Source organism: Papio anubis, chromosome 2, assembly GCF_008728515.1.
Source record: "Papio anubis isolate 15944 chromosome 2, Panubis1.0, whole genome shotgun sequence".
Lineage (NCBI taxonomy): Eukaryota > Metazoa > Chordata > Mammalia > Primates > Cercopithecidae > Papio > Papio anubis.
Genome location: NC_044977.1, coordinates 179,553,061 through 179,580,471, shown reverse-complemented (window position 1 = coordinate 179,580,471; position 27,411 = coordinate 179,553,061). Strand labels below are relative to the sequence as shown.

Here is a 27,411-nt window from a genome sequence, read left to right as displayed (position 1 = left end):
TCCTGCCTCAGAATCTGTGTATTGGCTGTTTTCTCTACCTGAAACACTCTACCTCCAGAGAGCCCCTTGGCTAATTCCCTTACTTCCTTCAAGTGTTTACTCAAATGGCTTCTCAGTGAACCCTACTCATCCTATTTAATCTGTGAACTGTCCTCCCACCTCAGCATTCATGATTCCTTCTTCTGACATGTCATATACTTTATTCATTCATTGAAGTTTTTTTTTTTTTTTCCGTCTGTCCCTCCACTAAAATATAAACTCCATTGGGGTAGACATCATTCTCTCTTTTGCTCACTGATGTATTCCCAATGCTGTGAACAATGCCAGGCATTTAATAACAGGTGCGTAGCAAATATTTTAAGAATATTTGTAAAGCGCCTAGCAAATGACTTGGCACATAGTTGCCCAGTGGATGGTGGTGATGCTGATACTCGTGGTAGTAATTATTTTGATACCAGTATTTGTATCAATATTCATATTCATATTTTGGTAAGTACATTAACGTACCCAAATTCTTTTGGCATCCTTCCAAAAGTTATGCAGGCCTTTTAAGCCTTTCTTTTTTTTTTTTCCCCTCCTTAAAGCAAGCCTTTTAAAATTTGATTTTACTATGCTTTGTTGACATACTACTGTATGATATACCGTTACCTTAATAATGGAATCTGGCAGCTTGTAGTGCTGTGTTGCTTATGAAAGTTCTTTCGTATCTTTAACTGACATAGAGAAGCTGCTGGTAATCACACTGTACATATTGTCTGGTCAATTCATTGGCAAAGGAACTGTAATAATCATTAGAGGCACCATTCTTTTATGGTTCTTATTTGCCTTCACAGCTGTAGTTTATATGTTTAAGCTTTGACATCTGGAATATAAATTGTAACTCATAATATTGATTGCCATTACTTAAATTTTTTAGCTGGTTATTGTTATCTTTTTAAAATTGTCTTTTAAGCAGTAGAGAAATATATTTGTAGAATGTTAAATAGATACCTGCAAATGAGTTAATTTGCTGTGCCTTCTCCTTGCTTGATAGATGTGTGGTGGTCCTGGGATGTCTGACCCAAGAGCAGGAGGTGATGCCACTGACTCAAGCCAAACAGCTCTTGATAATAAAGCTTCATTGCTTCATTCAGTGCCTACTCACTCCTCTCCACGCTCTCGAGACTATAATCCATATAACTATTCAGATAGCATCAGTCCCTTCAACAAGTCTGCCCTCAAGGAAGCCATGTTTGATGATGATGCTGACCAGTTTCCTGACGGTATGTTCTGGGTCACACTGCTACTGTCTGTTTTGGAGAACCTGGTAATCGATGAAGTAGAAGAAATGCATATGCTCTTTTATTATAACTCCCAAAAAGCAACAATTTTTAGAATAAGAATGTTTTCTCCCGTCTTCTAGGAACTCATCTCTAGTGCTTTGGTAATTTTCTACCCCTGAATGAGAAACAGGGTAGTCATCTTGAGATCATGATCAAAGTCAAGAAAACCTTAGTTACCACCCAGAAATAACTAAAACCAATTGTAGCTTATACATTTACTTTATCTCCAGACACAATTTATTTGATCATTAATTTTTATAGCACGATGACAAAACCTTTGAAGAAATACCCATTCTTTATAGTAGCCCTTTAAGCATGAAATCATCAACTTTTTTGTTAGTAAAATACATTTCAAGGACAAAATATAAGGAAAGTTACCATTAGGATTTGGATTTGGGTGAAATGGGCTTAGTTCTAAGCTCTAACACTAAGCTGCATAGCCTGTCAAGATGGTTAACTTTCCCGAGTCTCAGTTATCACCTCCAAAAGAGGATGATGATGATTATACCACCTGTCCTAATCCCAGTGTGCAGTAAGATGCAGGTAAGTTATATAAAAATTGATACTATAGTACAAAACACGACAAATGTTTTAGTGTTTTGTTTAAGAGACTAGGTGTCACTCTGTTGCCCAGTCTGGAGTGTAGTCGCTGAAATATAGCTCACTGCAACCTTTTCCTCCTAGGCTCAAGCGATCCTCCCACCTCAGCCTCCTGAGTAGCTGGGACTACAGACCACCATACTCAGCTAATTTTACCTTTTCAAATAAATTTTCTATAGAGATGGGACCTCCCTATGTTGCCTAGGCTGGTCTTGAACTCCTGGCCATAAATGATCCTCCCACCTCAACCTCTCAAAGTGCTGGGATTATAGGTGTGAGCCTCTGTGCCTGTCCTAGTTATTTTTTATAATAAGGAAACATATCTTTTCTTAATTACTTAATTCATTAATACTTTTTTAAAGATTCTAGTACTATATAGTAATACATAACTATACACAGATAAACTTGAAAGTCTTTCTGTCAACACTATCCCATGATTCTATATTCAGGTTTTTCTTTACTCCTATAATGTTGCTGTCAATGAACATATTTCTGCATAAACCTTTATGCCCATAAATAAGTAATTCTTTTTGTGTGTGTCAAGAATCTTAAGAACAATCAATGGCCGGGCGCAGTGGCTTATGCCTGTAATCCCAACACTTTGGGAGGCCGAGGTGGCTGGATCACTTGAGGCCAGAAGTTCGAGACCAGCCTGACCGACATGGTGAAAACTTCTTTACTAAAAATACGAAAATTAGCTGGGTGTGGTGGCACGCGCCTGTCATCCCAGCTACTCGGGAGCTGAGGCAGGAGAATTGCTTGAACCCCCCGGGAGGTGGAGGTCTCAGTGAGCTGAGATTGCACCACTGCACTCCAACCTGGGCAACAGAGTGAGACCCTGTCTCAAAAAAAAAAAAAAAAAAGAACAATCAAGATAATTTGCTTTTAAGAGATTTCTAGAGATGGAATTGCTCACTTAAAGGATAGGTGAATTTAAAGTTTTAGACTTACTTCCTATTTACATCTCAAAATACTTGGCTAGTTTCAGTAGTGCTGATTTTCTCACCAACACAGAATGTTTGAAAGTTTTTATGATTGTGATAGAATGTGTATTTCCTTGATTATTAGATATTGAGGAATTAAATATTAGAAATCTTTTTAAATTTAAAAAATTTTTATTAATGAGAAATAGCTTCATTTGTAGTTCTTTGATTACTAGCAAAGTTGAGGAGTGTTTTTATTACCTTCTGTTTAATATATCACAAATATCAAAAAGCCAAAATTATGACAATTTACCAAACTCTTAAGTCCAAATTGCATAAGGATATAGAAAATTGCCCCAATTATAGGCTTTGATGTGTTTTAATCTGTCACAAATAGTTGACTGTCTTGCTGAGGTTTAGTTATGATAGCGGTGTAACATTGGTGAATAAATTGGACATGGCATAAAAGTATCCACTGAACACTATGTAGTAGCATCAGCCTGGTAAATTGAGACTTAGCTTCAGTAGCACTAATTATTTAAAAATCATTTATGCACATAGGTCACAAACTGTCAGACTAAATGTCAACTGACTTTTCTTCCCTCGATTGTACTATAAATATGTATTTTTTTCATCTTAAAATGATCAAGAACTTAAAAATTGGGAGAACTTTTTCTTCCTGAAATATTTGAAAGTAAATTGCCAACCTGATGCTGTGTCACCCTAAACGCTTTAGGATTTATTTTCTACAAAGACATTCTCCTGCATAACAACAAAATACTCATCAAAATCAAGAAATTAGGTAGCGCCAGTAGTCCCAGCTACTCAGGAGGCTGAGCCAGGAGGATCCTTTGAGGCTTGGAGTTCAAGGCTACAGTACACTATGATGATGCCTGTGAAGAGTCCTATACTAAAGCCTGGACAACAAGTGAGATTCTGTCTCTAAAAAACTAATAATTACAAAAAAAAAAAATTTTTTTTCTTTTCTTCCCCCTAGACCACAGAATTTTTAAAAATTTTTTTAAATCATGAAATTATCATTGGTATATTAATAACCACCTAATCCTTAAACCCCATTAGAATTTGCCAGTTGTCCCAGTAATGTCTTTTTTCCAATTTTGTTTTGCTGTGTTAAAATACACATAAAATTTATTATCTTAAGCATTTTATATATACAGTTTAGTGATTTTAAATACATTCATACTGTTACACATCCATCACAACCATCCATCTTAGTTAATTCTTTTCAGGCTGTAAAACTGAAACTCTATACCCATTAAATAATAACTCCCCAATTCCACCCTCACTCCAGCCCTTGGCAACTGCCATTCTCTTGTCTGTCTCTCTGATTTTTGTCTACTCTTAAGTACTCTGTATAAGTGGAGTCAGACATTACTTATCATTTTGTGACTGGCTTATTTCATTTAGCGTGGTATGCTCAAGGTTGATTCATGTTGTGGCATATGTCAGAATTTTCTTCCTTTGTAAGGCTGAATAATATTCCATTGTGTGTATATGCCACATTTTGCTTATCCGTTCATCCATTGATGGACACTTGTGTTGCTTCCAAGTTTTAGCTGTTATGAATAATGTTGCTGTGAACATGGGTGTGCACATACCTCTTCAACACCCTGTTTTCAGTTTTGATGGGTAAATACCCAGAAGTAGAATTGCTGGATCATATGGTAGTTCTGTTTTTAATTTTTTTAAGACACTGTACTGTTTTCCATAACAGCTGTACCATTTTACGTTCCCACCACCAGTGCAGAAGGGTTTCAGTTTCCCCATATCCTCACCAATACTATTTATTTCATTGTTGTTGTTGTTTTATAGTATCCATCTGAATGGATGTGTGGTGATATCTTATTGTAGATTTTGTTTTTTTTTTTTGAGACGGAGTTTCGCCCTTGTCACCCAGGCTGGAGTGCAATGGCATGATCTCGGCTCACTGCAACCTCCGCCTCCCAGGTTCTGAGTCGCTGGGATTACAGGTGTGCACCACCATGTCTGGCTAATTTTTGTATTGTGGTAGAGACGGGGTTTGTTCATGGTGGTCAGGCTGGTCTCGAACTCCTGACCTCAGATGATCCACCCGCCTCGGCCTCCCAAAATGCTGGGATTACAGGCTGAGCCATTGCACCTGGCCCTCATTGTAGTTTTGATTTGCATATCCCTAGTGATTAGTAATGTTGAGCGCCTTTTCATGTGCTTATTGACCATTTGATTACCGTCTTTGGAAAAATGTCTTTTCTGCTCCTTTGCCCATGTTTGAATCAGGTTGTTTATTTTTGTTGTTGTTGCAGGAGTTCTCTGTATATTCTGGATATTAATACCTTGTCAGATACATGATTTGCAAATATTTTCTTCCATTCTGTGGGTTGCCATTTTACTCTGTTGATACAGTTTTTTGAGACACAAAAATTTTTAATTTTCATTAACTTTAATTTGCCTATTGTTGTTGTTGTTGCCTGTGCCTCTGAGGCTGTATATTACATTCTGTTGTTCTATGTGTCGGTCTTTATGCCATTAAAATGCTGTTTTGATTACTGTAGCTCTGTAGTAAATATTGAAATCAGGAAGAAGTATGAGTCCTCTAGCTTTGTTCTTTTTCAAGACTGTTGTGGCTATTTGCTGTCACTTAGGATTCCTTATGAATTTTAGGATAATTTTTCTATTTCTGTAAAAAGTGTCTTTGGGATTTTGGTAGAGATTGCACTGAATCTGTAGATGTCTTTGGATAATATTGATATCTTAACATTATTAAGTGTTCTAATCCATGAAAATGGGGTGTGCTTCTGTTTATGTATATCTTCTTTTATTTCTTTCAGCAGTCTTTTCTAGTCTTCATTGTACAAGTCTTTCGCCTCGGTTAATTCCAATGTACAGTCATGCAACTCATAACATTTCAATGTCCGACTCCATTTATGACAGTGGTCCCATAAGATGAAATAGAGCTAAAAAATTCCTATTACCTAGTGATATCATTGCTGTCATACCATCATAGTGCAATGCATTACACATTTGTGATATTGCTGGTGTAAACAAACCTACTGCACTGCCAACTGTATAAAAATATAGCACATACAATTATGTGCAATACATAATACTTGATAGCCATAACAAACGACTGCGTTACTGGTTTATTTATTTATTTTTGAGACAGGGTCTTACTCTGTTGCCTAGGCTGGAGTGCAGTGGCATGATCTTGGTTCATTGCAGCCTCACCCTCCTGGGCTGAAGCTATTCTCCTACCTTAGCCTCCTGAGTAGCTGGGACAACAGGTATGCACTACCATGCCCAGCTAAATTTTTTTGTAAAGTTGGGGTTTTGTGATATTGTCCAGGCTAGTCTAAAACTCCTGGGCTCAGGCAATCCGTCTGCTTTAGCCTTGCAAAATGCTGAGATTGCAAGGCATGCGCCACCATGCACAGCCTGGTTTTAGTATTTACTATACTTTTCATCACTATTTTACAGTGTACTCATACTTATTTTTTAAAAAAAAAAAAAAAAAAAAAAAAAAAACAGCCTCATTTGGGTCCTTCAGGAGGTATTCCACAAGAAGGCATTGTTGTCATAGGAAATGACAGCCCCATGCATGTTATTACCCCTGAAGATCTTTCAGTGGGACAAGATGTGGAGGTTGAAGACAGTGAAGTTGATCTTGACCCTGTGTAGGACTAGACTAATGTGTGTGTTTGTCTTAGGGTTTAACAAAAAAGTTTTAAAATTTTTAAAATCTTTGATAGAAAATGGCTCCTAAAATAAGAATGTGAAGTGGCTCATGCCTGTAATCCCAGTACTTCAGGAAGCCAAGGTGAAAGGATCTCTTGAGGTCAGGAAATTGAGACCAGCCTGGCCAACATAGGGAGACCCATCTCTGCAAAAAAAATTTTTTTTTAATGTAGCCAGGGCGCCAGCACATACCTTCAGTCCCAGTTACTTGAGAGGCTGAGGTAGAAGGATCACTTGAGGACCAGGAGGTACAGTGAGTGCACCACTGCACTCCAGCCTGGGCAACAGACCAAGACCTTTTCTCAAAAAAAAAAGAAAAAAGGATGTAAAGAAAGAAAATATTTTTGTACAGTTGTACAGTGCGTTTGTGTTTTAAGCAGAGTGTTACTACACAAGAGTCAAAAGATTTTTAAAAATTTGTTTGTAAAGTAAAAGTGTTATAGTAAGTTAAGAGTAATTTATCACTGAAGAAAGAAAAATCTTTTTGTAAATGTAGTATAGCCTAAGTGTTTAGTGTTTATAAGTCTTACAGGAATGTCCTAGGCCTTCACTTTCACTCACCACTCACTGATTTCACCCAGAGCAACTTCCAGTCCTGCAGGTTCCATTCATGGTAAATGCCCTATACAAGTGTACTATTTTTTATCTTTTATATTTTTACTGTACCTTTTCTATGTTTAGATACACAAATACCGCGTTACAGTTGCCTGCAGTATTCAGTACATTAATATGCTGTACAGGTTTGTAGCCTAGGAGCAATAGGCTATCTTTAAGTTCCTTTTTAGAGTGTTCATTGTTAATGTATAGAAATGCAAATTATTTTAGAGTGTTGATTTTTGTGTCCTACTGCTTTGCTGAATTCATTTGTTAGTTCTAATTTATAGCCTAGGTATATAGTAGGTTATAGCGTTTGTGTTAATATACTCTGTGAAGTTCATACAGTGAAGAAATCACCTAACACATTTCTCAAAACGTATTCCGGTTGTTAAGCAACACGTGACCATATTTTTTTCTGATTGATGCTCGTGAAATGGAATTATTTTTGTAAGTTCCCTTGTAGATTGTTTATTGTTAATGTATAGAAACGCAAATGATTTTTGAGTATTGATTTTGTGTCCTACTTTGCTGAATTCATTTATTCTAATTTTTGTGTGTGGAGTCTAGAGTTTTCTAAATATAAGATTGTATTATCTGTGAACAGAGATAATTTTGCTCCTTCCTTTCCATTTTAGATGCTTTTTTTTTTTCTTTTTCTTGCCTGGTTGCTCTGGCTAGAACTTTCCATACTATGTTGAATAGAAAAGGCAAAAGCGGGTGCTGTTACCTTGTTTCTGATCTCAGAAGAAAGTATGATGTTTACTGTGGGTTTTTCATATATCACTTCTATTATTTTGGAGTAGTTTCTTTGATTCCTAGCTTATTGAGTGTTTTTTATCAGGAAAGAATGCTGAATTTTATAAAATGCTTTTTCTGTAAGCATGGAAATGATTATATGTGAGGATTGTTCCTTCATTCTGTTAATGTGGTATATTACATTGATCAGTTTTTGTATGTTGAGCCATCCTTGCATTTAGGAATAAATCCCATTTGGTCGTAATGTATAATCCTTTTAATATGCTGCTGAATTTGGTTTGCTAGTATTTTATTCAGGTTTTTTGCATCAGTGTTCATAAGGGATATTGGTCAGTAGTTTCCTTTTCTTATAGTATCTTTGTCTGGCTTTGTATCAGGGTAAGCTGGCCTCATAGAATGAGTTAGGAAGTGTTCCCTCCTCTTCCGTATTTCAGAAACATTTAAGAAGGGCTAATATTAATTCTTCTTTAAATGTTTGGTAGAATTCAACAGTGAAGCCCTCAGGTCCTGGACTTTTCTTTGTCAGGAGATTTTTGATTACTGATTCAGTCTCCTTAATAATACAAAGATTTATTCAGATTTTTAAATTTCTTTGTGATGTAGTCTTTGTAGGTTTTGTGTTTTGAGGAGTTTATTTCATCTGGGTTATCCAGTTTGTTCATAATACTCTTTCATAACCCTTTTTGTTTCTATAGAATTAACAGTAATGTCCCTGCTTTCATTTCTGATTTCAGTAATTTGAACCTTCTCTCTTTTTGTCTTCGTCCATCTAGCTCTGGGGTTCCAAGCCCAGGCTTGGGACCAGTACCAGTCTGTGGCCTGTTAGGAACTGGGCTACACAGCAGGAGGTGAGGGGCAGGCTAGTGAGTGTTACCACCTGAGCTCCGCCTCCTGTCAGATCAGCAGCAGCATTAAATTCTCATAGGAGCGTAAATCCTGTTGTGCGAGGGATCTAGGTTGCACATTCCTTATGAGAATCTAATGCCAGGTGATCCGAGGTGAAACTGTTTGATCCCGAAACCATCCCCTGTCTGCCCTGGTCTGTGGAAAAATTGTCTTCCACAAAACCAGTCTTAGTGCTAACAACGTTGGGAACTGCTGATCTAGCTGAAGGTTTGTCAACTTTTTTTATCTTCTCAAAGAACCAACATTTGATTTCATTGATTTTTTTAATTTTCTGTTTTTCTGTTCTCTATTTTGTTGCTCTCTGCTCTGATCTTTATTATTTTCTTCATTCTGCTAGCTTTAGGTTTAGTTTGTTGCTTTTTCTAGTTGTAAAGTTAGGTTGCTGATTTGAAATATTTCTCATTTGTTTATTTTTAACTTTTAGGTTTGGAGGTACATGTGAAGGTTTGTTACATAGGTAAACACATATCACAGGGGGTTGTTGTACATATTGTTTCATTACCCAAGTATTAAGCCTAGAACCCAATAGTTATCTTTTCTGCTCCTCTCCCTCCTCCTGTCCTCCCACCCTCACCCCCTCAAGTAGACCCCAGTGTCTGTTTCTTTATTTGTGTTAATAAGTTCTTATCGTTTAGTGCCCACTTGTAAGTGAGAACATGCAGTATTTGGTTTTCTGTTCCTGCGTTAGTTTGCTAAGGATAATAACTTCCAGTTCCATCCATGCTCCCAAAAAAGACATGATCTCATTCTTTTTTATGGCTGCATAGTATTCCATGGTGTATATGTACCACATTTTCTTTATCTGATCCGTCACTGATGGGCATTTAGGTTGATTCCATGTCTTTACTATTGTGAATAGTGCTGCAGTGAACGTTCGTGTGCATGTGTCTTTATGGTAGAATGATTATTATTCCTTTGAGTATATACCCAGTTGATGGGATTGCTGGGTTGAATGGTAGTTCTGCTTTTAGCTCTTTGAGGAATTGTCATACTGCTTTCCACAATGGTTGAACTAATTTACACTCCCACCAACAGTGTTTAAGTGTTCTCTTTTCTCCATAACCTCACCAACATCTGTTATTTTTTGACTTTTTAATAACAGCCATTCTGACTGGTAAGAGATGATACCTCATTGCGGTTTTGATTTACATTCCTCTAATGATCAGTGATACGGAGCTTTCTTTCATATGCTTGTTGGCCATCTGTATATCTTCTTTTGAGAAGTGTTGGTTCCTGTCCTTTGCCCGCTTTTTAATGGGGTTGTTTTTCGCTTGTAAATTTGTTTAAGTTCTCTATAGATGCTGAATATTAGACCTTTGTCAGGCACATAGTTTACAAATATCTTCTCCCATTCTTTACTCTGTTGGTACTTCTTTTTGCTGTGCAGAAGCTCTTAAGTTTAATTAGATCCCACTTGCCTATTTTTGCTTTTCATGTGATTGGTTTTGGTATCTTTGTCATTAAATCTTTGCCCTTTCCTATGTTCAGGATGGTATTGTCTAGGTTGTCTTCCAGGGTTTTTATAGTTTTGGGTTTTACATTTAACATCTTTAATCCATATTGAGTTGATTTTTGTATATGGTATAAGGAAGGGGTCCAGCTTCAGTCTTCTGCTTATGGCTAGCCAGTTATCCAAGCACCATTTTTTGAGTAGGGAGTGTTTTCCCATTGCTTGTTTTTGTCATCTTTGTAGAAGATCAGATGATCACAGATTTGCAGTCTTATTTCTAGGCTCTCTATTCTGTTCATTGGTCTACGTGCCTGTTTTTGTGCTAGTACCATACTGTTTTGCTTACTGTATCCTTGTAGTATAGTTTGAAATCAGGTAACATGATGCCTCCAGCTTTGTTCTTTTTGCCTAGGATTGCCTTGGCTATTTGGGCTCTTTTTTGGTTCCATATGAATTTTAAAATAGGTTTTTCAAGTTCTGTGAAGAATGTCATTGATAGTTTGATAGGAATAACATTGAATCTGTAAATTGCTTTGGGCAGTATAGTCATTTTAATGATATTGATTCTTCCTATCCATGAGCTGAGATGTTTTTCCATTTGTTTGTGTCTTCTCTGATTTCTTGAGTAGTGTTTTGTAATTCTCATTATAGAGATCTTTCACTTCTCTGGTTAGCTATATTCCTAGGTATTTTACTCTTTTTATGGCAGTCGTGAATGGGATTGCCTTTCTAATTTGACTCTTGGTTTGGCTGTTGTTAGTGTATAGGAATGCTAGTGATTTTAGTACATTGATTTTATATCCTGCAACTTAGCTGAAGTTGTTTATCAGCTTGAGGAGCTTTTGTGCTAAGATTATGGGGTTTTCTAAATATAAAATGATGTTGTCTGCAAACAGAAATAGTTTGACTTTCTCTTTATGTTTGGATGCTCTTTATCTTTATTTCTTTCTTTTTTTTTTTTTTTTGATGGACTCTTGCTCTTTCACCCAGGCTGGAGTGCTGTGGCACAATCTTGGCTCACAGCAACCTCTGCCTTCTGGATTCAAGCAATTCTCCTGCCTCAGCTTCCCAAGTAGCTGGGTCTGCAGGCACACGCCACCACTCCAGGCTAATTTTGTATTTTTAGTAGAGATGGGGTTTCACCATGTTGGCCAGGCTGGTCTTGAACTCCTGACCTCAAGTGATCCACCCACCTCAGCATCCCAAAATGCTGAGATTACAGGTGTGAGCCACCATGCCCAACCTAGATGCCCTTTATTTCTTTCTCTTGCCTGATTGCTCTGGCTAGGACTTCCAAAACTATGTTTAATAGAAGTGTTGAGAGAGGGCATCCTTGTCTTGTGCCATTTTTCAAGGGGACTGCTTCCAGCTTTGACTAATGTTGGCTGCTGTGAGTTTGTCATATATGGCTCTTATTATTTTGAGGTATGTTCCTTCAATACCTAGTTTATTGAGAGTTTTAACATGAAGCAGTGTTGACTTTTATCAAGTCTTTTTTGTGTCTATTGAAATAATCATGTGGTTTTTGTCTTTAGTTCTGTTTATGTGATGAATCACATATATTGATTTATGTATGTTGAGCCAGCCTTGCATCCAGGGATGAGACCTACATGATCATGGTGGATTAGCTTTTTGATGTCCTGCTGGATTCGGTTTGCCAGTATTTTCTTAAGGATCTTACATTGATGTTCATCAAGGATACTGGCCTGAAGTTTTCTTTTTGTTGTTGTTGTGGTTTTTTGTTTTGTTTTGAGACAGTCTGACTCCTTCACCCAGGCTGGAGGACAGTGGTGTGATCTTGGCTCACTACAACCTCCACCTCCTGGGTTCAAGCAATTCTGCTGCCTCAGCCTCCCGAATAGGTAGGATTACAGGTGCATGCCACCACACCTGGCTAATTTTTTGTATTTTTAGTAGAGATGGGTTTTAACCATGTTGGCCAGGCTGATCTCAAACTCCTGACCTCAGGTGATCTGCCTGCCTCAGTTTCCCAAAGTGCTAGGGTTACAGGTGTGAGCCACCGTACCCGGACTCTGGCAGGTTTTGGTATTGTTCTGTGATGCTGGCCTCAAAATGAGTTGTGAAGAAGTCTTTCCTCCTCACTTTTTTGGAATCGTTTCTGTAGGAATGGTACCAGCTTTTATTTGTACATCTGGTAGAATTCAGCTGTGAATTCATCAGATCCCAGGCTTTTTAAAATTATTATTATTCGTATGCTATCTATTACTGATTCAATTTTGGAGCTTGTTATTGGTCTGTTCAGGGAATCAGTTTCTTCCTGCATCAGTTTTGGGAGGGTGTGTATGTCCAGGAATTTATCTGTCTCTTCTAGGTTTTCTAGTTTGTATGCATAGAGGTGTTCGTAGTAGTTTCTGATGGTTGTTTTATTTCTGTGCGGTCAGTAGTAACATTCCCTTCATCATTTCTAATTGTGTTTATTTTGATCTTCTCTCCTTCTTTGTTAGTCTAGCTAGTGGCCTATTTTATTAATTTTTTTTAAAAACAACTCCTGAATTCATTGATCTTTTGAATGTTTTGTCTCTCAATTTATTTCATTTCAGCTCTGATTTTTATTTCTCATCTTCTGCTAACATTGAGGTTAATTTGTTCTTCCTTCTCTAATTCTTTCAGTTATGAAGTTAGATTGTTATTTTGAGATCTAACTTTTTGATATTGGCGTTTAGTGCTATGAATTTACCTCTTAACACTGCCAAAGCTGTATCTCAAAGTCTTGTATCTTTGTTCTCATTGTTTTCAAAGAACTTCTTGATTTCTGCCTTAATTTCATTATTTACCCAAAAGTCATTCAGGGGCATGTTGTTTAATTCCATATAATTGCATGGTTTTTAGCAATTTTCATAGTCTTGACTTCTATTTTTATTGTGCTGTGGTCCAAACTTATGTCTGGTATGATTTTGGTTCTTTTACATTTCTTGAGGATTGTTTTATATCCAATTATGTGGGCCATTTTAGAGTATGTGCCATGCGATGATAAGAAGAATGTATATTCTGTTGGTTCAGGGTGGAGAGTTCTGTAAAGGTCTGTCAGATCCATTTGGTCCAATGTTGAGTTTAGGTCCTGAATATCTTTGTTAATTTTCTGCCTCGATGATCTGTCTAATACTATCAGTGGAATGTTGAAGTCTCCTGCTGTTATTGTGTGGGAATCTATGTCTCTTTGTAGATCTCTAAGAATTTGCTTTATGAATCTGTGCTCCTGTGTTGGCTGCATATATGTTTAGGATACTTAGGTCTCCTTGTTGAATTGAACCCTTTTCCATTATGGAATGTCCTACTTTGTCTTCTTTGATCTTTGTCAGTTCAAAATCTCTTCTGTCTGAAATTAGATTGCAACCCCTGATTTTTTGTTTTACATTTGCTTGGTAGATTTTCCTCCATACCTTTATTTTGAGTCTCTGTGTATTATGACATCTGAGCACTTTGGGAGGCCAAGGCAGGCAGATCACTTGACACCAGGAGTTCAAGAACAGCCTGGCAAACATGGTAAAAACCTATCTCTTCTAAAAATACAAAAATTAGCTGGGTGTGGTGGGGCACACCTGTTATCCCAGCTATAATTTTTTTTAAAAAGCAGCAGCAGCAACCTGACCACGCTTTGGTAGAGCATCTATGCTGGGGGAATCCCTTCTGCCCTCTGGTCAGCTCAAACTCTATAAAGCCAGAAGGCTGGATCAGCCAAGTCACCCAAACAGCAAAGATGGCAGCCCGCCCCTCCCGGCTCCTTCTTAGGGAGGTGCGGTGCCTCTACTGGTGGCTGTCTGGAATTCCAAGCCAGTGGATCTTATCTTGTGAGGTGCTGTGGAAGTGGGGCCTGCAGGCTATCACTGCTCAGTCCCCTGGATTCAGCCTCTTTCCTAAGGCTATGTACGAGGGTCTAAACTCTCACTTTGCCGGAGCTGTAGCTACCTTTGTCTGAAAGCCCGAGTGTGTAAGGCTCCAGGGTCTCCGCACATGCCTGAGTGGCTCCACTGCCAAGACTCCACATAGTTCTAACAGACTGAAGGCTGGTGGAGTGGGTGCACAAGGAGATCTCCTGACCCGAGGGTTGCAGAGATCTGTGGGAGAAGCATGGTTCCCTGGGGTCACATATTCACTCACCGCTTTCCTAGGCAGGGGAGGTTCCCCTGGCTCCGTGTTGCTCTCTAGTGGGCTGTTGTCCTGTCTTACTTTTCTTTGTTCTCTGTGGGTCAGGTTGTTTCCTTGATTAGTCCCATTGCGAGCACCTGGATGTTTGAGTTGAAGGTGTGTTTACTGACCCCTTCCCTTCCTCTCTGTGAGAGCCATGCACACTAGCTACTTCTAGTCGGCCATCTTGCCCCTTTATCCTTTCTTAGTTTTAAATTAACACATTTATAGCTATAAATTTTCCCCTTAGCACTGTTTTCACTCTCTCCTATAAGTTTTGGTATGTAGTTGTTTTTATTCAGTTGTCTCTCTAGGTTCTCTGATTTCTTCTTTGATCCATTAAGAGTGTGCTGTTTAATTTCCTCAAACTTGTGAATTTTCCAGTTTTACTCCTGTTACTGATTTGTAGCTTCATGTGGTGGGAGAAGATACTATGTATTATATCCATAGTTTAAAATCTGCTGAAACTTACTTTGTGCCCCAACATATAACCTATATTGAAAAATGTCTTGTGTGCACCATATATGTCTGTTGGATGTAGTTGTTTTATTGTATTAAGTCCTCTGTTTTCTTATTTCTGTCTCTTTGTTCTATCCATTATTGAGAGTGAGAGTCCACCTATTATTGTAAAATTATTTTTCCTTTAAGTTCTGTCAGTTTTTGCTTCATATATTTTGATGATCTGTCATTAGCTGCATACATGTTTATAGTTGTTACTTATTCTTGATGCATAATTGAATCTTTTTAATATATAATGTCCTCATTCTTTATCTCTTGTAACCTTTTTTTCACTTAAGGTCTATTTTGTCTGATTTTTTCTTTTTTTTTTTCCTAAGGATCTCACTTTCATTGCCCAGGCTGGAATGCAATGGCTCTTGGCTTACTGCAGCCTCAACTTCCTGGGCTCCGGTGATTCTCCCACCTCAGCCTCCCTAGTAGCTGGGATTACAGGCACATGCCACCACGCCGGGCTAATTGTTTGTATTTTTAGTAGAGATGGGGTTTCGCTGTGTTGCCTGGTCTGGTCTTAAACTCCTGGGCTTGAGTTATCTCCCTCCCTTGGCCTCACAAAGTGCTGGTATTACAGGCATGCACCGCCACACCCAGCCTATTTTGTCTGGCATTAGTATAGCCACCCCTGCTCTCCGACTATTACTTATTGATATACCTATTACTATTACTGTTGATATACCATGTAAATAGTAATAGTAATTACTATTTGCAAAAGGATAGAATATCTTTCTATCCTTTTTTATCCATTCTGCTAATCTCTGTCTTTTGACTGGGTGATTTAATTCATTTACATTTAAAGTAATTACTGATAAGAAAGGACTTCTGTCATGTTGCTATTTGTTTTCTGTACCCCTTATAGCTTGTCACTTTTTACATTACTACTTTTGTGTTTAGTTGTTTTGTAGTGAAATGTTTAAGTTTCTTATTTCCTTTAGTGTATATTTTATAGCTGTTTTCTTGGTTGTTTCCATGGGGGTTACATTTAATATCCTAAATTTATAATGCTACTTTAAATGTATGCCAGTTTAATTTCAATAACATACAAAAACTCTGTGTTTTTCCAGCTCTGGCCCCACCCTTTTCAGTTGTTGACATTGTAAAATTACGTTTTTGTACAATTGTCTCCAGAAATATAAACTTTTACTATGTTAGTCTATTAGATTATGTAGAAAACAAAAAGTGGAGTTATGTTCTGTTATTACAATAATAGTAGTTTTTATAATTGCCCATGTATATATTTACCTTTATTGAGATGTGTTTCTTCATATGGTTTCAAGTTACTGTCTAGTGTACTTTTAATTTCTCCCTCGCTTTTGAAGGACAGTTTTGACAGATAAAGGATTCTTGGTTAACAGTTTTTTTCTTTTAGCACTTTGAATATATCAGCCTACTACCTTCTAACCTCCAACATTTCTAATGAGAAATCTGCTGATAATCTTACTGAGGGTCCTTTTTGTGTCACTGGTCACTTATCTGTTGCTGCTTGCAAGATTCTGTCTTTGCCTTTTGAAAATTATCATGTGTCTTGATGGGGCTTTCTTTGAGTTCATTTTACATGGAATTCATTGAGCTTCTTACATGTTTATGTTCATGTCTTTGATCTTTTGGAGGTTTTCAGCCATTATTTTTTCAAATTTTTTTTCTCTCTATTCTCTTCTGATACTCCCACAATGAGTAGATTTGTTCACTTGATGATGTCTCACATATCCTTGAGGCTCTGCTTACTAATTCTTTTGCCTGCTCAAATATGCTTATTAAGTAATCACACTAGTGAATTTTTTATTTCAGTTACCATACTTCCTAATTCCAGAATTTCTTTTTGGTTTCTTTTTAGGTTTCCTGTCTCTTTACTGATATTTCCATTTTGTTCATACATTATTTTCATAAATTTATATACACCTTAACTTCTTAGAGCATCTTTAAGACAGGTTTTTTTGTTTTTTTGTTTTTGAGACTTGCTCTGTTTTGTTTTTGAGTCTTGCTCTGTTGCCCAGGCTGGAGTGCAGTGGCTGGATCTCAGCTCACTGCAAGCTCCGCCTCCTGGGTTCACGCCATTCTCCTGCCTCAGCCTCCCAAGTAGCTGGGACTACAGGCGCCCGCCACTTCGCCCGGCTAGTTTTTTGTATTTTTTAGTAGAGACGGGGTTTCACCGTGTTAGCCAGGATGGTCTCGATCTCCTGACCTCGTGATCCGCCCGTCTCGGCCTCCCAAAGTGCTGGGATTACAGGCTTGAGCCACCGCACCCGGCCAAGACAGGTATTTTAAAGTCTTTGTCTAGTAGATCTGCCATCAGATCTTTTTCAAGGACAGTTTCTGTTTATTTTTCCTTTGAGTATGCTGTACTATCCTGGTTCTTCGTATGCCTTGTGATTTTTTTGTTGAAAACTGAATATTTGAATCTAATAATGTGGTTACATTGGAAATCAGATGCTCACAATACCCCAGAGATTGTTGGCTTTTGTTATTTTTGCTTGTTGTTTCTGGTTTTGATTGTTGCAGGCTTTCTCTATGCCAAAGATCAGCCTCAGCCTGAGGTATAAACTTAAAGTCTTCTCAGATCCTTTCTGAGCCTGTATCTTTTTCTGGGCATCCATTGTCACTTTCTAACTCTCCATGTATATGCAGTTGTTTTTGAATATCCTGGTCTGTAATGTCTGGCTCCCAACAAGGAAAAAGAGAAAAATGTAATAGGAGGGGCAGGACCTTTAAGCCCCTGGAAGTTACTTTAACTAGAGGGGAAAGGGCTTGCAATAGTGAGGAAAGGTGCAACAATAATGGCTGCCTGCCTCTTTGTACCTCTGTTATTAGAAGCAGCAGTGACTAGGACTTGGAAAGGGTCTTTAGAAGAAAAAAAAAAAGCAGCAGTTAACAGTACACAGATCCTCAGTATTCACAGAATAAGGTTCTTTTTTCATGCCCTGATTCCCACAAGCTCTGTGCAAGCTGCTCCAGCAACAAGTGCACAGCTGCCTGCCAAGGGGCTGGGGCTGGTAGTGGGGGATGGGTAGTTGCTACTGTACTGAGAGCCGAAATTGATAGAAATTAGCCACGTTTTACCATCCAAAACTTTCCCTAGAAGTTATAAGCCTTCAGTAGACTAGAGTTCCAAAATAGTTACATCAGACAGATCCTGTTGTCTGGGTGAGGAGACAGAGTCCTGGTGCTTTCTAATCTACCATCTTCCCAGAATCTCAATAATATCTTACAGCTAAAGGATCCATTTCAGAATCACACATTGCATTTAATCATCACGTCTCCATCAGTGTTCTCCTCCAGTGTTCAGTCTTTCCTTAGCTCTCATGACCATGACACTTTTGAAGTTATTTTGTAGCATTTCTCTGAATGTAGTTTTGTCTGATGTTTTCTCATGATTAGAATGAGGTTATACATTCTCAGCATCAGTATTGCAGAAGCAATGGTGCATTCTTTTCATTGCACCCCTTCTAGTAACACATGGTTTCACTGTGCTCCATCACTGGTGATGTTAACTTTGATCTCTTGATTATGGTGGGGCTTACCAGACTTCCTTACTGTGAAGTTACTTTTTCTCTTTGTAATTAATAAGTGTTTTATCAGGAGACACTAATATTTTTAAACAGGTTACATATTCTGTTCATCTTTAAACTTGAATTCATTTATTTAGGAAATTTTTTATTTTGTATTCTAGAAAATTTATTTGGGAAAATTGACATACATATTTGTAACAGTATAGACTCATCGTTTCCCATTATAACGATCATTATTTATTTATTTTGAAGCTCAAATTGCCCTTGATTTGACCAACAGGATTCTATTCAAGCCGGCTTTTGTTGTTCTTTTGACATGTCCCCATCCTTGCATTCTGGTACTGTTGTACTATCCCTGCTTCAGTCCTGGAATCAGTCATTTCTCCAAGGATCCATCGTTCCTATTAAGGAAAGATGGTTTTTACAGGCTAAGATCTGGACTCTAGATGTACTCACTGTTAGTGGGATGTCACTGCTCCCTAGACCTCTCAGTGATCAGAGCTAGGGAATGTGTGTGTGTTTAGAGATTTACATTTCTGTTTCCATATCTATCAAAAACCATGTTTTTACACCAGTAGTTCCAATTCCATTCTCGCACCAAGGAAATTCTAATTTCCAGATTGATAACCCACTTTTCTGGCAGTGAGAAACCTAGCTTACGTTGTCTTTAATATATTTACTGATTTGATCAGTCCTCTGTATGCAACCATTTTTTCTGCTACCAATTTTTCTGCTGCCTCTGCTACTACCTCCTTACTTGCACAGATCTACTCCTCATCCTGCTAGGCTTTGCCATTCCATCCTCACTGACAACCGTGAATGCCCTTCTTATTTCACTTTGGCTCCAACAGCTTACACTTGATTACCACTCTATGTGGACGCCCTTTCTACCTGTCTGGGCTTAAAGCTGATACATTCATCAGTGGATACCCTTCTTATAGTTTGTTTGGGAATCTGTCCTAATGCCTGGTCATTTATAATTTTGGTAACTTTTTAAAAATTATCCTTTGCATTTCTTTGATTACTTTTACCATCTTCTCATGTCAAGAGACAATATATCAGCCAGCTGCGGTGCCTTACGCCTGTAATCCCAACACTTTGGGAGGCCGAGGCAGGTGGATCACCCGAGGTGAGGAGTTCGAGACTAGCCTGGCCAATATGGTGAAACCCCATTTCTAACAAAAATTAGCTGGGCGTGGTGGCGCATGCCTGTAATTCCAGCTACTTGGGAGGCTGAGGCACGAGAATGGCTTGAACCTTGGAGATGGAGGTTGCTGTGAGCCGAGATCACGCCACTGCACTCCAGCCTGGGTGACAGAGCAAGACTCTGTTGCAGAAAAAAAGAAAAAAAGAGAGAGAGAGAGACAACATATCAAAAATATCATAAAGCCAAAATTATGACAGTTTGTCAGGATCACTCCCTTATTCCCTAATTATCTTCTCATTTACTAAGGATCATATATTTTATATTTGGTAAAGGAAGACTTTATGGAAATCTAAATTGGGTATAGTGTTTTTGAACTTGAGAACACTATTTCATCATAGTCTAATGTGTGATTTACTTCTGAAACATAGGCAGCCATTTTATGTTGAGTAAACATTCTTTGAAGATGGATAAGCCCTCAGCTAAACTACAGTAGTACAAAGAAAAGAAAAAAGAAAAAAAACTACAGCAGTAGTAGTCCCATGCTTTGTATGGCAATTGTTTTCATTTATTGTCTATTTTCATTTTTAATGTTGAGATGAAGAAGACCCTGTTTGACATTATTTTATTATGAACATTGTTAACATTATTCTTTTTAAAATTGTTCTCTATTTCTGTTCTGATTTTTCTTTTATTCTCCTCCCCCATGCAGTTTCCCCTCCTTTTTTTATTTTTAAAATCTAAAATTTGGCAAAGGATAATTTTGTTCAAGTCAGAATTTCTATAAAAGGAAATTATTTGAATATCTGATATGTCTCTCACCCAGTGTTTCTGCCCACATTACAATCAGGCACACACATTTATCAAAGTTAACAAGTCCAGAAAAAGCCACTGATAACCTTTGTTAAGCTTACTAGGAACTATAATGTTCTAGAATACTACCTCTAGTGAGGATAGTGCAGTTATTCAGGAAAGATTCATATAAAAGCTTGCCAAGCTGAAAGACTATTTTGTACTTCTTGAGCACTGCCACAAAAATATTATCAGAATTGTAATTGTTTCAATATTTGTCAGAAGGACACAGGAGAATTAACATTAATGAGCTTACTGTATTCTAGGCCCAAGTGCTCACCATGACCCTAGGAGGCAGATGCTGTTTTCCCATTTTACTGATAATAAAACTGCACCTCGGCAGTAATTAGGAAACTGCTCCAGTCACAGAGTATAAGAGGCAGAGATTTAATGAGACTACAAAGCCTATGTTCTTTTCACTTGACCATGGTGCTGCTGTCTGTCAGAAGAGGAAAGATTCAGCACCTTTGGATTATCTCATTAGTATGATACAGATAATTCAGTTTTATAGCAATCTAGGTGCTTTCTCTGGAAGAAATTATTTTTCTGCCAGTCATCTGTCCAGATCATTATATATCAGGTCATTTCTAATTATCTGCTAGAGTAATTACAAAGCTTACTTTCATGGAAAAGATAACTGACTACCTGTGAAAAGCATTTTCTTGTGAATCCCATACATCCAGCTGAAATAAAAGACACTCTTAGAATGATCCTTTAACATCTTCCAAAATCTGTTAACCTACAGCTTTCCGGAAGTGATTTTTTGTGGGATTTATAGAGATACATTCATCCTGCTGCAGTAGTTCTTGTTAAAACCAACAATAGTGATACATTGGTCTGCAGCGTGCTCTATGGTTGTTTCATTCCAGAGAGATGGGAAGGAAATTAGTCTATGGCACAAGTCCAGGGCACTACCTGCTCTCAAGGGCTGAATTTATCATGTATTTGATCATCAAAAAATTTTAAGAAGAACTCTGGTATTTTGTGACGTTCAAATGTGAATTCTTAGATTTAACTGTTATTCCTACAAAAATGGTTTAAAGTACTGTCTGATAACTTGTTTAAAAACAAGCAGTGACTTTTCATGGTTATAAAATCCATGAGTTTGTAATTGTGCTTGTAAAAAGAAGGCAAAAACAAATAAAAACTCCTTGGTAACCGCTGGGCCTAACTCAATGCTAAAATTTAAAGAGAACTATATTAAGAATCTATTCTGCCTTTTCTATCGAATTGTATTTCAGGATAATCAGAATAGGTCTAGTTGATAAAGTTATTCTCTACAGAAGAATTCTACCCCATGGAAGGAGTGGTATGATTAGATAATCACCATTTTGAACTTGTATTAAAATAAGTGATTCAACAACAATCAGTGGCCAAAACCATTGATAGTCTGCGCATGGTGGCTCATGCCTATAATCCCAACTCTTTGGGAGGCCAGTAGATCACTTGAGCCCAGGAATTCCAGACTGGCCTGGACAGCATGGTGAGACCCCTTCTCTACAAAAAACACAAAAATTAGCTGGATGTGTAGGTACACACCTGTAGTTCCACCTACTCAGGAGGCTAAGTTGGGAGGATCAATTGAGCCTGGGAGGTGGAGACTGCAATGAGCCATGATCACACCACTATACTCCAGCCTTGGCGACAAAGTGAAACCCTGTCTCAGAAAAAAAGGGGGTGATTTATGAAGAAGTTTACAATAGTGGGATTAGATTGTCACCTACCTAAATCTAGTGGTCGTTTTTATCATCACTAAAAACCATTTAAGCCTCCTGGCATGAAACCATAGAAATACATACTGAGGTATATAAAGAGGAAATGACATATATGGGATTTGCTAGAAATACTTCAGATAAAAGGGAAGGGAGGACAAAGATGCTGTAAGAATGGTAAAATCTTAAAAACTGTTAAATCTGGGTGATGGGTGTATAAGGGTTCATTATACTGGTCTCACTTTTGTGGAATTTTATTACACAAAGTTTTATGATAGCACCAGTGTTTTGGGAATGACAAAATTGAAAAGAAAATTACTTAAGTCTTTTTTTCTTTGTCTTTTTTACCGCAAACATAATGGTTTTATCTGTGTTTCATCATATAAAGTTGTTATCCCCATACTTGTGAGAATCACCCTATAAAGTTACAGAAGTAATATCATGTCCTTTTGACAGATCTTTCCCTAGACCATTCTGACCTAGTTGCAGAGTTGTTGAAGGAGCTGTCTAACCATAATGAGCGTGTAGAAGAAAGAAAAATCGCCCTCTATGAACTTATGAAACTGACACAGGAAGAATCTTTTAGTGTTTGGGATGAACACTTCAAAACAATATTGCTTTTATTGCTTGAAACCCTTGGAGATAAAGAGGTAAATGGCAAAATGTGTAAACAGTAGCCTGTCCTTTCTGTCTCTTTTAGATTGCCTGTTAATCCAATGCTACACGGATTTAGAAATTGGAAGCATGAGTCTCTTCTGCTGCTTCTTTCTGCATGAACTTTTCACTAGGAAGTACTTTTTCTTCTAAACCAAGTAGCTCAACAATTTTGAACAATTAACAACAGGAAAAATGAAAGGTTGCAGGCTGAATTCTTATAGAAAAGTACATGTTACTTGTTTTACATATTTAGATTAGTTGCTCAGGAGCAACTTTTTATTTATTTATTTTTTTATTTATTTATTGAGAAGTAATCTCATTCTCAAGCCCAGGCTGGAATGCAGTGGTGTGATCTCAGCTCACTGCAACCTCCACCTCGCAGCCTCCAGCGATTCTTCTGTCTCAGCCTCCTAAGTAGCTGGGATTATAGGCACGTGCCACCACCCCTGGCTAATTTTGTATTTTTGGTAGAGACAGGGTTTCACCATGTTGGCCAGGCTGGTCTCAAACTCCTGACCTCAAGTGATCCACCTGCTTCAGCCTTCCAAAAAGCTGGGATTACTGGCATGAGCCACCATGCCCAGCTCCAAAACTCCTTTTTATAGTCTGAATGTAGTTGTTGATTTCTTGCAAATACAGTAAGTGTAATATAAATTTTCAACTAGAGATAAGAAAACTTAATTATGTAGTATAACGCATACTTTATGCAGTTGTCTGCAACTCCTCCCCCATTATTAAGACCCTTAAGTTACAAAAATTGAAAATGTTGGCTGGGCGCGGTGGCTCAAGCCTGTAATCCCAGCAGTTTGGGAGGCCGAGACGGGCAGATCATGAGGTCAGGAGATCGAGACCATCCTGGCTAACATGGTGAAACCCCGTCTCTACTAAAAAATACAAAAAACTAGCCGGGCGAGGTGGCGGGCACCTGTAGTCCCAGCTACTTGGGAGGCTGAGGCAGGAGAATGGCGTAAACCCGGGAGGTGGAGCTTGCAGTGAGCTGAGATCCGGCCACTGCACCCCAGCCTGGGCAACAGAGCGAGACTCTGTCTCAAAAAAAAAATTGAAAATGTTAAAGATTATCTACAACCCAAAATATTAAAAACATTTAAATGTTTCTTCTTAGCCTACAATCAGGGCTTTGGCGTTAAAGGTTTTAAGAGAAATCCTAAGGCATCAACCAGCAAGATTTAAAAACTATGCAGAATTGACTGTCATGAAAACATTGGAAGCACATAAAGATCCTCATAAGGAGGTAAGTTACCTGGAGGTTAAATTATTATTTCATTATTTTATTTCATGAAACATGTAAACATTGTATAAAATGTAGCCTTATTAATGATTTTCTTGAACATTTGCCTTGACATTCAGGGTAATACCTGATCAAGAAGCAAGCATATTTTTTTCTGTTAAATGAATTAAACAGTGATATCATGGCCTTTCACCTAAAATAGGCCAGCTCTAGGAAATATTTTATTTAATTTCGTTTTCTCCTTCACTTTGAGTTTTCTACTTAGAGTTTAGCAATCTTGTTTTCACTTTTCATTTAGCAATAAGAATTTGATTTTTTAAAATAACTAATGAAGATAAGAAATCATGGTTTTGGGGGCGTTGGTTGTTCGTTTGTTGAGTCAGAGTCTCACTCTGTTGCCCAGGCTGGAGTGCAGTGGTGTGATCACAGCTCCCTGCAGCCTCAGCCTCCTGGTTCCAGCGATCCTCCCACCTCAGCTTCCTGAGTAGCTGGGACTGCAGGCATGCACCAGCACACCTGGCTAATTTTTGGTATTTTTTATAGAGATGAAGTTTCACCATGTTGCCCAAGCAGGTCGTTGTTATTTTTAAGCGATAAATTGCCTAGAGGAGCTATTTATCTGCTACAAGTTTATTCACCAAAGTAGTGAGGACAGCTTTCATGGAAGAGTTCCATGAACCTGTTTCATAGTACTTGGTAGTCATGATATCTCTCTCCCCTTCTTCACCAGTGACATTGATTAGATAACTATGAGGATTTGTATTATAATCTCAGAAAGAATTAGGAAAAAAAAGTTCAAATAGGGACTACATTTTTTTTATTTCAATAGATTTTTTGAGCAACATGGTGTTTGGTTATATGAATAAGTTATTTAGTGGTGATTTCTGAGATTTTGGTGCATCCATCACCTGTGCAGTGTACACTATACCCAATGTGTAGTCTTTTATCCCTCATCCTGCTCCCACTCTTTCCCCCAAGTCCCCAGAGTCCATTGTATCATTTTATACCTTTGCACCCTTGTAGCCTAGCTCCCATTTATGAATGAGAACGTATGATGTTTGGTTTTCCATTCCTGAGTTACTTCACTTAGAATAAAGGTCACCAATTCCATCCAGGTTTCCGCAAATGCCATTATTTCCTTCATTTCTATGGCTGAGTAGTATTCCATGGTGTGTGTGTGTATATATACACATACACTTGGTGTGTGTGTGTGTGTGTGTATATATATATATATATACAAACAAAATTTCTTCATTCATTGATTGATGGGCATTTGGGCTTTTTCCATATTTTTGCAATTGCAAATTGTGCTGCTATAAACACCTGTGTGCAAGTACCTTTTTCATATCATGACTTATTTTTTTCTAGGTAGATACCCAGTAGTGGAATTGCTGGATCAAATGGTAGTTCTACTTTTAGTTCTGTAAGGACTATATATCTAAGAGAAAGCAACTGAGAAATAGCATTAAGTATCTCTGGTAGAACCAAGACAGAAGCAAAAGACAGATCAAAAAAGGAAGGTTAAAATAGAAACGAGATAAAATGAATCAGAGCCAAATGCAAGAGCTAAAGCTATAAACCTCTCCAAAGAAAGCAGAGGTATAAATCTTTATTACTTTGGATTAGGCAGTGATTTCATAATATAACTAAAAGCAGAAGCAACCAGCAACAACAAAAAAGATAATTTGGACTTCTTCAAAATTAAATACTTTTGTGCTTTATTAGCTTAGTGGTCAGCTAGAGGTAACACTTTTAAAACAAATTTGGCCGGGCATGATGGCTTACGCCTGTTATTCCAACACTTTGGGAGGCCAAGGCAGGTGGATCACTTGAGGTCAGGATTTCGAGACCAGCCTGGCCAACATGACAAAACCCCATCTTCACTAAAAATACAAAAATTAGCCAGGTGTCATGGTGGATACATCTAATCCCATCTATTTGGGAGGCTGAGGCAGGAGAATTGCTTGAACCCGGGAGGTGGAGGCTGCAGTGAGCCAAGATCATGCCACTGCATTCCAGTCTGGGTGACAGAGCAAGACTTGTCTCAAAAATAAAAATAAAATAAATTAAAAAATCAAAGAAAATATTTTCTGTCTTTCAAAGGACATTATCCTGAAAGTGAAAAGACAACTCATAGAATGGGAGAAAAATTTTGCAGACATGTATCTGATAAGGTACTAATATCCATAATATATATTCTTACAACACAGCAATGAAAAGATGGCCCAATTTTTTAAATGGACAAAGGATCTGAATAAACATTTCTCCAAAGATACACAAATGGCAATAAGCACATGAAAAGATGGTCAACATCGTTAGTCATTAGGAAAATGTAACCAAAGCCACAGTGAGAGATCACTTAACACCCAAAAGAAATACAGACAATATGTTGGTGAGGATGCAGGGAAATTGAAACCCTTGGGGTAATTACTTTTTCAAAAGATTTGACTGTGACTCTTCTAGAAGAGTGAATCATAACTTTTAAATATATCTGGATTTTTGCAGGGGTTTTGGGTTTTCTTTGTTTTGAGACCGAGTCTCGCTCTGTCACCCAGGCTGGAGTGCAGTGGCACGATAGCCCACTGCAACCTTTGCCTCCTGGGTTCAACAGGTTCTCCTGCCTCAGCCTCCCAAATAACTGGAATTACAGGTGTGCACCAACATGCCCTGCTAATTTTTGTGTAGAAACGGGGTTTTGCTGTGTTTGCCAGGCTGGTCTCGAACTCCTGGCCTCAAGTGATCTGCCTGGCTTGGCCTCCCAGAGTGCTGGGATTACAGACTTGAGCCACCTTGCCCAGCCCAGTTTTGTTTTCTGTTTCTGATTTTGTTTTATTCCATCAGTGTTTAGTAGTGATACACCTATGGCATTTCACTGAAAGTTTAAAAACAATGTCTAATATTTGTAGTTATTTACCTTTTGACCCAAATAAGGCCTGTAGCATCCCTACAAAATATAAAATTGACACTCTTAAGGTATTAAAGCTGAAATTGGCCCTGGGTCTTCTAACGTCCAGTGTATTTTCTTTTTTTGTTTTTGTTTTTGTTTGTTTGTTTGTTTGTTTGTGTTTAGACGGAGTCTCGCTCTGTCGCCCTGGCTGGAGTGCAGTGGCGTGATCTTGGCTCACTGCAATCTCCGCCTCCCCGGGTTCAAGCGATTCTCCTGCCTCAGCCTCCCAAGTAGCTGGGACTACAGGTGCGTGCCACCACACCCGGCCAATTTTTTGTATTTTTAGTGGAGATGGGGTTTCACCATGTTAGCCAGGATGGTCTCGATCTCCTGATCTCATGATCTGCCTGCCTCGGCCTCCCAAAGTGCTGGGATTATAGGCGTGAGCCACCGCGCCTG

The 27,411-nt window shown here is 38.1% G+C and overlaps 1 protein-coding gene across 42 annotated transcripts in view; it reads left to right on the top strand.

Moving 5' to 3' along the window:
* CLASP2 (cytoplasmic linker associated protein 2) overlaps positions 1-27,411 on the top strand; it is a 221,060-nt gene that overhangs the window by 176,834 nt on the left and 16,815 nt on the right. For all 42 annotated transcript variants that reach the window (XM_031663835.1, XM_031663794.1, XM_031663824.1 and 39 more), the window contains 3 exons: positions 1,034-1,262; positions 22,616-22,809; positions 23,940-24,068. In XM_031663835.1, coding sequence (XP_031519695.1) covers positions 1,034-1,262; positions 22,616-22,809; positions 23,940-24,068 — 552 coding nt within the window. The remainder of the gene's footprint in view (positions 1-1,033; positions 1,263-22,615; positions 22,810-23,939; positions 24,069-27,411) is intronic.